General features: G+C 43.1%; 1 protein-coding gene across 1 annotated transcript in view; it reads left to right on the top strand.

Moving 5' to 3' along the window:
* LOC141128076 (multidrug and toxin extrusion protein 2-like) overlaps nucleotides 1-12,095 on the top strand; it is a 270,507-nt gene that overhangs the window by 136,686 nt on the left and 121,726 nt on the right. The window contains exon 9 of the mRNA XM_073615141.1: nucleotides 1,175-1,288. Coding sequence (XP_073471242.1) covers nucleotides 1,175-1,288 — 114 coding nt within the window. The remainder of the gene's footprint in view (nucleotides 1-1,174; nucleotides 1,289-12,095) is intronic.

Raw genomic sequence — 12,095 nt, forward strand, 5'->3', positions numbered from 1 at the left:
TGCCACTTTGTTTAACTCTGGGCAGTGAAGAAAAATACCCAGTATTTGTTACTCATTATCCCATGTCCCGTAAGGAGGCCATATGCTGATAAAAATTTTGATGGTTCATTATCAATCGTCCAAATTACAATCAGCGTGTGGCCAACCCTGCTCGACAGAAGTTAATCGTTTGATCAATTGCGGTAGAAGGGACATGCTGGAAAATGTTTGTTGATGAGTGAATGCTGATTCATGTATTCTGACAGTGGTGGGTCCCTCTGTCAGAATACATTGTCCCAGTGGGGTTTGGGAATTCCTCCACCAATCTTCTTTGTGTGAATGAAGGAATCTATTTTTTTCACCTTTACTCTGATATGACAGCAGCGGTAATTGTTTGTTTAGGCACCTAGTGCTGTCACATGAGGGTGGAAAGAGATGATTTAGCCCTGTCATGCCAGGTTATGACTTGTATATTACATGGGGCTTCCAATACTCGCTCCTTCCAGCCACATAGCATGGGGGAGGGACAAAAGTTAGGTAAAAGTTCACCTTAAAGTGACACTAAATGATATCCTTTATTTCCCCAAAAATTCTTTCATATCCACTACTTAATGGTCCTGTAATTCACTTAATGATCCGGTAATCCATTTTTCATTAAATCATTTCATACTGTGTTTTTATACCTTCTAGCGTTCCCCATTACTTACTGAGCTTGTCCTGTTCCTCTTCACTTTTGTTTGTTTGAAATGAGTAGTGTACTTTAGTTTGGACCTATGAACGCTACAATTCCCATAGTCCATGATCCATAGTCTGTCTTGAGAGCAAGTAAGGCCTGATTCACACCTATGCAATTTTAGTGCTTTTTGCATTTTGCAGATTTGCACTACAGTCCATTCAACATGGTTTCCTTTGGAACATGTTCTGTAGTGCAAATCTGCAAAATGCAAAAAGTTCTAACATACAGCAGGACCAAGGAAAATTAATGTAGTCGTCCTCTAGCAGCAAGTCAAATCACAGCAGCAAAAAAAAGAAAAAAGAATAAGAATACGTAATTGAATAGAATTTTTTTTTTCAAACCAGATTTTAGTGCCACTTCAAGGTTAAATATTTGAAAATGAAAAGACACAATGCTGTTATTCTATTCATTTTATCTGTTATGCTTATTTAGCTGTTTTGGAAAATCTTCTCTTCTCAGGATGGTCCAAAGACTGTCTTCAAGAGTGGGATATATACTTACGCCTTGCCATCGCCAGCATGTTTATGTTTTGCATTGAATGGTGGAGCTTTGAAATTGGAAGCTTTTTAGCAGGTTGGTTTCTACATTCTATGGATTCTTTCACTGAACTCTACTAGCTGTATTTTCCAGGTCCCGCCACTCTGGCTTCTTCTACTGCCTCTTGATGCAGCTTCCCCTTTATAGATTCAGGCAGCCTATCCACCTTCAGGGACTTGGTCAATAGGTCATCAGTGTGCAAAGTAGTTTATTAGCTCATAAAAATTCTGCCCTAGGGGCTCGTTCACAATACAGGTGGTGGTAGTGCTAAACTAGCTTACAGCTGTTAGATACAGAGGAGCAAGATGAATGAATGGGATCTGATCACGTTCACAAGAGCCAAACTGGATACAATATAATAGTGCAACAATATGAAGTTGTGCTGAAAACAGAAACAAAAAATAAAAAAGAAAGCAAGGATAAAAACAAATAGGACCTGCAATGTCCTGGAGATACTTCTATTGAACCACAAATGGTAGCTGACACTATATGAAAACAGGCTGCCTGTTTAATTATGGCTTGAAAGAGCCAGTATCTGGCACAAAAGACGAGAGGGAAGAGAGGCACCAAAGAGCCTAATATATTGTAGTAATCCAATTTATTAAGTGGTAAAAATAAAAACATATGGTGATGCACTCACATTGTAGGGGAGATAACAGGCATAAGGTGGTAGAAAATCGTCCTCTGTCCAAGGTATATGAATGGCTCGAACTGCTGACAGCTAGATGGAAAGCAAGCTGGTGGAGATGTGAGTCAGGAGCACCTATGTGAGCGGGGGGCGAAGCTGAGTGTTGAGCTGGAGTGGCAGAAGCCCCTACCTCTTGTATCCGCTGTGTTGTCAGAGGTGCTGGGACTGCTCTTGGAGGAACTGGTGTGCAGGGAGGATATGACAGCCTGGAACCACCGCCAAGTGAGTGTGTGTCTCAGTGTCAGCTTGGAACATGTTTCGGAAGAACCATCAGCAGAAACACGTTCCGAGCTGACACCAAGACATCTACTACCTTTAGGGCTCGTTCACACCATACATGCATGAAAAATAATGGGAACTGAAGGGAAAACTTTCACTTGCAGAGACATCAGTTTTACATCAGTTTTACATCAGTTTTCATGCACGTTGACATCAGTTTTCTTTTTTATTGGTTTTTATTGAAGTTTACAAAACAATTTGAAAGTTAAGAGATTGAACAATGTATCATATATCTGTATTGCAGTACAGAGAACATTTCGGGAAGAATTTTTAACATCTTATGACCTACATACCCGTTACCGCTCATTACTCCATATGAGGAATAGGAAAAAAAAAATTATACACAAAACAACATTTCTGCACCCTGGGGGCAACTATAAGTATCTTAGGGTTGCTCCGTTGCTCCCCCACATTTTGATAGGAGGAAGGAGGGGGAAAACCATGGTAACATAGCCATGAGGCCAGCATTCTCTGTCCCATTCATCATGGGATCAGTGTGGTCTAGAAATACAGATCCAAAATTCAGCATTTGGACAGGGTATGATAACTTTCCCTTTAATGATATACTCATTGTTATATAGTTTATAACGTCTGCCTCCCTGGCACTGCAGGGGTAGTAAAAGGAAAGGGGTAAACCAAAGAAAAGAGGGGGAAAAGAATAGAAAAAGAGGATAGAATACCAAAATAGGAAGTGCACTCCATAGTATGATCTCGTCTGAACCCCGGGCAACTCACAAGGGGTCAGACAAGTATTTAATACAGGGTTCCTAGATCTTATGAAACCTGCGCGTCAGTTATGTGCCCTATTCACACCAATGTTGATGTCATGTCAGGTTTTTCCGATGCAGAAAACTGCAGGGCCGCGGCTCCCTCATCACTTACCGAACAGTTGTCAATCATGTAACTGCTCTATGCATATCGCCACACCACGTGACTTCCTTGAGGAAGTCCAGTAAGGCTAAAAGGCTGTAGTACCATCAGAGACGATATTGGATTGATCCCTGGAGGGGAAAAAGCTCATTTGACTTAAATTCTTTAGGTCTATTGCTGAGGTGAGCACATAAATAGATTGGTGGTGGGAATCACTATCAGAAAAGTGGAAGCTAAGATTATCACATGGTGCAAGGAAGTCGCTAAAGATTTGTTTGCAGAAAATATTTATCATAGACTTGGATTTGAATGCATTTTGCATGTAGTTTGATAGATGTTGTATGTTTTTGTAGGATTTATATTTGTAGCTTATGTTTTATGGTTAATAAGTTGAAGAAGAGAAGTACTGTAATTATGTGGTGTGTTTGTATAGATATATAATTACATTTTTATTTGAGGAGCATAGGTAGTTATTACACCCTTAGGGATGTTGGCACAAAATATTTATGTGTGAATGGGACACACATAACTAAATTTAATAACTGATTCATTGTGGAAACATATGTTATACAGTATATGTTTGCATCCACCAGTTTATATGTTTATTTAATTTATTTAATTTATTTAATTTCATCATATTTACACTTTGGGATACACAGGCTTTGTTGAAGTGGTAAGTGCAGGATTGTTACAAACCTTAATAAAATGAAGTTGTAAACAGGAATTGTACAGCACAGCATGCAGGATAAGGCATTATGGAACAGGGAACACAATATACAATGTACAGAATGAGGTAGTGTGAAATAGGAAACATACAGCACAATGTTCAAAATAGGGCAGTGTGGAATAGGGAACGTATGATGCAGACTGTAAGGAGACGAGGCAATATACATGGCAATGTGCAGAATGACAATGACAGAATGAGAATGTAGAATGTGCAGTGCAGGGTAAAGAATAACTGCAGTAGGAAATAGGGATGAGCTCGATGTTTGGGTGTTCGCCCGTTCGCCGAAGAAGAGCAAACATTATTGTTCGCAGAAAATTAGAGCGCCGCGGAACACCCCATAATGCACTGCGAGATCACAGTGCATTGCTGTATGATGATTGGCCAAAGCATGCACCTGACCTGCATGCTTTGACCAATCACAGAGCGCTCTGCTAAGAAAGCCATAATTGGCCAAAGGCAGGGTCCCTTTGGCCATTCATGGCTCAGGGGGACTAAGTCCACAATATAAAGGCTATATAAGGCTGCTTACACGGCGGCCGTGAGTAGTGTTGTTGGCGTGGACCGTGAGATAGCTTGATTTAGATTAAGCAGGCAGGTTATTCAGTTAGTGGCGGTGTATTTTATTTATTTATATATATATATATATATATATATATATATATATATATATATACACACTCTGCATTTAGCATAATATTCATTCAGTCAGTGCAGGCAGTGTATTAAAAATTAAAACACAATATTTGTACATTTTGCAATAATAAATATCCCCATTTTTAAAAAAAGCAAATTTTTTTTTCTCAGTTTAGGCCGGTATGTATTCTTCTACATATTTTTGGTAATAAAAATCGCAATAAGCGTATATTGATTGGTTTGCGCAAAAGCAAAAAGTTATAGCGTCTACAAAATAAGGAAAGATTTATGGCATTTTTATTATTTTTTTTTTTTACTAGTAATGGCAGCGATCAGCGATTTTTTTATCGGGACTGCAACATTATGGCATACAGATTGGACACTTTTGACACATTTTTGAGACCACTGGCATTTATACAGCGATCGGTGCTATAAAAATGCACTGATCGCTGTGTAAATGCCACTGGCAGGGAAGGGGTTAACAGTGTTACCTAGGGAGTGATTCTAACTGTGGGGGATGGGACTGCCTGGGTGAGGAGAGCGATCGTTGTTCATACTTAGTATGAACAACAGATCGCTCTCCTCACCCCTGACAGCACAGAGATCTGTCTGTTTAGATTGACAGATCTCCGTTCTGTCTCTGTGTGGAGCGATCGCATGTGCCCGGTGGTCATCGCGAGCGCCAGGCAATCGCATCGGCTCTGGCGTCATGCCGCGGGTGTGTGCGCGCACCCCCAAGTGGTCAAAAGATGAACCGACGTACCGCTACGTCGGTTTGCCCAACATGCTGCAGTACAACTGCGGCGGTTGGTCGGGAATGGGTGTGTGTGTGTGTGTGTGTGTGTATATATATATATATATATATATATATATATATATACACATACACACACACAGTCTTGTGTGTGTGTATATATACAGTATCTCACAAAAGTGAGTACACCCCTCACATTTTTGTAAATATTTTATTATCTCTTTTCATGTGGCAACACTGAAGAAATGACACTTTGCTACAATGTAAAGTAGTGATTGTACAGTTTGTATAACAGTGTAAATTTGCTGTTCCCTCAAAATAACTCAACACAGCCATTAATGTCTAAACCGCTGGCAACAAAAGTGAATACACCTCTAAGTGGGTGTACACCCCAAATTGGGCCCAGTTAGCCATTTTCCCTCCCCGGTGTCATATGACTCGTTAGTGTTACAAGGTCTCAGGTGTGAATGGGGAGCAGGTGTGTTAAATTTGGTGTTACCGCTCTCACGCTTTCATACTGGTCACTGGAAGTTCAACATGGCAACTCATGGCAAAGAACTCTCTCAGGATCTGAAAAAAAGAATTGTTGCTCTACATAAAGATGGCCTAGGCTATAAGAAGATGGCCAAGACCCTGAAACTGAGCTGTAGGACGGTGACCAAGACCATAGAGCAGTGTAACAGGACAGGTTCCACTCAGAACAGGCCTCGCCATGGTCGACCAAAGAAGTTGAGTGCACATGCTCAGCGACATATCCAGAGGTTGTCTTTGGGAAATAGATGTATGAGTGCTGCCAGCATTGCTGCAGAGGTTGAAGTGGTGGGGGGGTCAGCCTGTCAGTGCTCAGACCATACGCCGCACACTGCATCAAATGGTTCTGCATGGCTGTTGTCCCAGAAGGAAGCTTCTTCTAAACATGATGCACAAGAAGGCCAGCAAACAGTTTGTTGAAGACAAGCAGATTAAGGACATGGATTACTGGAACCATGTCCTGTGGTCTGATGAGACCAAGATAAACGTATTTGGTTCAGATGGTGTCAAGCGTGTGTGGCGGCAACCAGGTGAGGAGTACTGTCTTGCCTACAGTCAAGCATGGTGGTGGGAGTGTCATGGTCTGGGGCTGCATGAGTGCTGCCATCACTGGGGAACTACAGTTCGTTGAGGGAACCATGAATGCCAACATTTACTGTGACATACTGAAGCTGAGCATGATCTTTGAACTTTCCCAAAAAGACTCATGGCTGTATTAGATCAAAAGGGTGTTTCTACTAAATACTGAGCAAAGGGTCTGAATACTTAGGACCATGTGATATTTCAGTTTTTCTTTTTTAATACATCTGCAAAAATGTCAACAATTCTGTGTTTTTCTGTCAATATGGGAAGCTGTGAGTACATTAATGAGGGAAAAATGAACTTGTTTTTAGCAAATGGCTGCAATATAACCAAGAGTGAAAAATTTAAGGGGGTCTGAATACTTTCCGTCCCCACTGTGTATGTACTACACTTCTTGTGGTGTACAAAGTACACAATACAGTGCAGCCGTAGTACAGTTTCTACTACGTTTTTCGTGGTGTAAACAGTATTTAATACAGTGTGTACAGTTTCTACTACACTTCTGGTGATGTACACAGGACACAATACAGTGCAGCCAAAGTACAGCTTCTAATACAGCGCAGGCAGTGTACTCAGTATCCAATACAGTGTGTGCACAGTTTCTAATACACTTCTGGTGGTGTACACAATATCTAATACAGTGTGTACAGTTTCTACTACACTACTGGCTGAGTACACAGTACACAATACAGTGCAGCCATAGTACAGTTGCTAATACAGTGCAGGCGGTGTACACAGTATCTAATACGGTGTGTACAGTTTCTAATACACTTCATGTGGTTTACACAGTATACAATACAGTGCAGCCATTGTACAGTTGCTAATACAGTGCAGGTGCTGTACACAGTATCTAATACACTGTGTACAGTTTCTACTACACTTTTGGTGGTATACACAGTACACAATATAGTGCAGCCGTAGTGCAGTTTCTACTACTTTTCTGGTGGTGTACACAGTATCTAATACAGTGTGTACAGTTTCTACTACACTTCTGGTGGTGTACACAGTACACAATACAGTGCAGCTGTAGTAGAGTTTCTAATACAGTGCAGGTGGTGTACACAGCATCTAATACAGTGTGTACAGTTTCTACTACACTTCTTGTGGTGTACACAGTACACAATACAGTGCAGCCGTAGTACAGTTCCCATACTTTTAATACAGTGTGTACAGCTTTTACTACACTTCTGGTGATGTACACAGTACACAATACAGTGCAGCCAAAGTACAGCTTTTAATACAGTGCAGGCAGTGTGCTCAGTATCCAATACAGTGTGTGCACAGTTTCTAATACACTTCTGGTGGTGTACACAGTATACAATAGAGTGCAGCCATTGTATAGTTGCTAATACAGTGCAGGCGGTCTACACAGTATCTAATACAGTGTGTACAGTTTCTAATACACTTCAGGTGATGTACACAGTATCTAATACAGTGTGGTGTGGTGTTGCAAAACAAAAAATACATCATGTCCGGAAGGCCACCAAGGAGAGACAGATCCTCACAGGTCACTAAAAGAGGGCAAGCAGACTGTGTCTCCAGTCAACAGTGATGGTCGTGGACATGGTGCATCCTCTGCAGGAAGCCATGGGGCATGCTTGTCCTTTTTTTCTGCTGCTGGCCATGTTATTGAGTCACAACATGCAGAAGAGTTGGTGGAGTGGATAACAAAGCCATCCTCATCCTCTGTCACCCAGGCTCAGAGTAGTTTGCCTTCCAACGCAGCTGCCAAAGCGGCCTTTTTCACCAGCTCCCTGTTCACAGTCACTCCTTCCGTAGCCCCACTATCATGCATGGAGGAGTCCCCAGAATTATTCGACCACAGTGTTGGGTACATGCTGCTGGATTTGAAGGCTTTGATTTTGATTCCCAGGTTGAGGAAGGGAGTAATGTGAGCCTAGAGAGAGGGGGTGCCCAAGAAGGACAAGAAACTGGCAGTCATGTTCCCCCAGCTGCAGCATACAGCCAAGTTTGCTCCAGTGACGAGGAGGGAGGGGATGATGAGGTCACTGACTGTACTTGGGTGCCTGAGAGAAGAGAGGAGGAGGAGGCACAACTCCAATGAGGCAGGATGTCCTCCAGGGGGCAGCTTAAGGGCAGCCACCCTATTACATCACACCACAGAGCTCCACAGGTGCAGGGCGCTGCTGACTCCCCGCTGACTTTTAAAAGTCCTTGGTGTGGGCCTTTTTCGTCACATGTGCAGCAGATAGACCGTTGCTGTTTGCAACGTATGTCTCAAGCGGATCAAGTGTGGCCAGAACAGCAGCCGCTTGGGCACTACATGCTTGACCAGACATATGACGACCTGCCATGTAGTCCGTTGGCAACATAATTTGAAAGATCCACATCAAAGAAAAAAAGCGGACTTCTCCTTGCTCCTCATCTGGGATCTCCAACCCTACTGTACCTCCAGTCCTCTCAAAAACCTGCACTGAGAGGAATGAAGGTATAGCAATAGGTGTCCCAAGTACTTGCAGCCAATCTGCTAGCAGTACACCACCATTTGATTTTAGCAGGCAAATTTCTCTACCCCAGTTGCTGAACCATTAAAAGAAATTCCGTCCCAGACATTCAGATGGTCAGCGTCTAAATGCTAAGCTTGGCCAAATTGCTAGCACTGCAACTGCTGCCTTTTCAGCTGGTAGAATCTGCCCCCTTTCGTGGATTTGTGGAATGTGCTGCACCTCAGTGGCAGGTTCCAAAACGCCATTTCTTTTCACAGAAGGCCATTCCAGCTCTCTACCGGCATGTGAAAGGCAATGTTTTGGCCTCGTTGGACAGGGTGGTCAGCAGTAAGGTTCATGTTACCGCTGACTTATGGTCCAGCATTCATGGGCAGGGATGTTACTTTTCCTTCATGGCACACTGGGTAACTCTGCTGGCAGCTGAGAAGGATGCAGGACAGGGTTCAGTGTTGCTGAAGCTTGTTCCGCTACCACGCCTCCAAAATGCCAGTGGTGATTCTGCCACAGCTCTCTCCTCCACCCCCTCCTCTTCTTCTTCCTCTATGGCCTCTTCTGCAGATTTGTCCTCTGAACCAGCGGTGCTCTGTAAGCATTCAAGGAGCTATGCAACAGTCAGGCTAAAAGATGCCATCATGCAGAGCTTGAATTGGTCTGCCTAGGGCACAGGAGCCACACTGGGGCAGAGATTCTGTCAGCTCTGCAGGGGCAGACTCAGAGGTGGTTGATGCCAGCCAGGAATGGTTGTATGTGACAATGGCACCAACCTTCTATCTGCCCTCTGAAGGGACACTTGACCCATGTTCCATGTTTGGCACACATGCTAAATTCGGTGGTGCAGTGGTTCTTGAGCAGGTACCCAGGCTTACAGGATCTCCTGAGGCAGTCCAGAAAAGTCTGTGGTCATTTCCGCTGGTCATACAATGCCAGTGCTCGGCTGGCTGACATTCAAAGCGAATGCAACCTGCCCACCAACCGCCTCATTTGTGACACCAGGTGGAACTCAACGTTGGCAATGCTGCAGTGGCTGCATACACAGCAGAGAGCTATCAATGAGTACCTGTGTGAGTATGACACCAGGACAAGGTCAGGGGGGCTTGGCTTTTTTTCACCACACCAGTCGCTACAAATCAAGGATGCATGCACCGTCCTGTCACCAGTTGAGGAGGGCACAAGGATGTGAGCAGTGACAATGCATGGATCAGTGAAACTGTACCACTGTCCTTCTATTCTTCCTGTTGGATCACACGCTTCATGGAATCATGGACAGGGAACTTGAGGCAGAACAGTAGGAGGAAGAGGAGGACTTCCTTACCTCTCAAGGCCCCCTTTATCCAGATAGCATTCCTGCAGGCCCGCCAAACACACAGGAAGAAGAGGAGGAGGAGGATTGTGTCAGCATCGATGTAGAGGATAACACTCAGCAGCAGTCTTCAAGGGATGGTTTTCAGTCCCCAAAAACCCAAGGAGTTGTACGTGGCTGGGAGGAGGTAGTTACGGATCATGTGATCCTTAGTGACCCAGAGCACTCAGAATTGAATGCCTCTGCAAACTTACGCTGCATGGCCTCCCTGATTCTGCAAAGCCTGCGAAAGGACCCTAGGATTCATGGTATCAAGGAGAGGGATCATTACTGGCTGGAAACCCTTCTTGATCCATGTTATATGGGTAAGGTTGCAGAACTCATCATGCCTTCACAGAGGGAGCAGAGGATGAAACATCTTCAGGAGGCCTTGAAGAAAGGTTTGTGCAAAGAATTTCCAGACCCTGTGAGGTTACAATTTAATGGTGCTAGACAACGTATTGCTGAGGCTTCGTTCAGTCAAAGGAAGAGCGGTGGAGAAGGTGGCCGGCTGACCGATGCCTTTAAACAATTTTTAAGCCCTCAGCACCAAGGTCTGATCGGTTCAAGCAACCATCGCCAGCGTCTGCATTACATGGTGCAGGAATATCTAGGGGCAAGAGCAGACTTGGAGACCTTTCCAACAGCGCATGCACTGGGTTACTGGGTCTTGAGGATGGACCACTGGTCAGAACTTGCTCAATATGCAATTGAGCTACTGGCTTGTCCTACATCCAGCGTGCTTTCTGAATGGACATTCAGTGATGCTGGAGGGTTTGTAACTGATCAAAGAGTGCGCCTGTCCACAGACTCTGTTGATAAGCTCACATTCATAAAAATGAATCAGTCTTGGATCAGCAGCTATCAAGCACCTGATGCTGATGTAACTGATTGAATTTGCTATGGATGTGGGATCCCTTGAAGACTGCCTATGCTGACTATTCTATTCCTCCTCAATCTTGATGATGCTAGCTTCCAACAATATTTTTGGTTTAGGGCACCAACACCACCACCCAAGGCCCAATTTTTCTGCCCCTGTTTAACAGGGGCATGTAATTACAATTTTTGATATAATATTTCAATGCAGGGCCCATTCCTGCGCCCAACAAGAGTAACTGTGAGGGCTTACAGTGTTGTGGCACCACCACCACCACCCAAGGTCCAATTTTACTGCCCCTGTTTAACCACTTAAGGACCAGCCTCGTTTTGGAATTTAGGTGTTTACATGTTTAAAACCGTTTTTTTGCTAGAAAATTACGTAGAACCCCCAAACATTATATATTGTTTTTTTTCTAACACCCTAGAGAATAAAATGGCGGTCATTGCAATACTTTTTTCATACCGTATTTGCACAGCGGTCTTACAAGCTCGCTTTTTTTGCAAAAATTCACTTTTTTTGCAAAAATTCACTTTTTTGAATAAAAAAATAAGACAACAGTAAAGTAAGCCCAATTTTTTTATATTGTGAAAGATAATGTTACGCCAAGTAAATTGATACCCAACATGTCACGCTTCAAAATTGCGCCCACTCGTGGAATGGAGTCAAACTTTTACCCTCAAAAATCTCCATATGCGACGTTTAAAAAATTCTACAGGTTGCATGTTTTGCGCTACAGAGGAGGTCTAGGGCTAGAATTATTTCTCTCGCTCTACCGATCGCGGTGATACCTCACATGGGTGGTTTGACCACCATTTTCATTAGGCGGCGCTACTCACGTATGTGTTCGCTTCAGTGCGCGAGCTCGTCGGGACGGGGCGTTTAAAATTTTTTTTTTTAATTTTTCTTATTTATTTTATATGATTTTATTTATTTTTACTCTGTTTAAAAAAAATAAAAAATTGTGTCACTTTTATTCCTATTACAAGGAATGTAAACATCTCATGTAATAGAAAAAAGCATGACAGGTCCTCTTAAATATGAGATCTGGCGTCAAAAAGACCTTAGATCTCATATTTACACTAAAATGCAATA

This window comes from Aquarana catesbeiana, linkage group LG02, assembly GCF_042186555.1.
Source record: "Aquarana catesbeiana isolate 2022-GZ linkage group LG02, ASM4218655v1, whole genome shotgun sequence".
Lineage (NCBI taxonomy): Eukaryota > Metazoa > Chordata > Amphibia > Anura > Ranidae > Aquarana > Aquarana catesbeiana.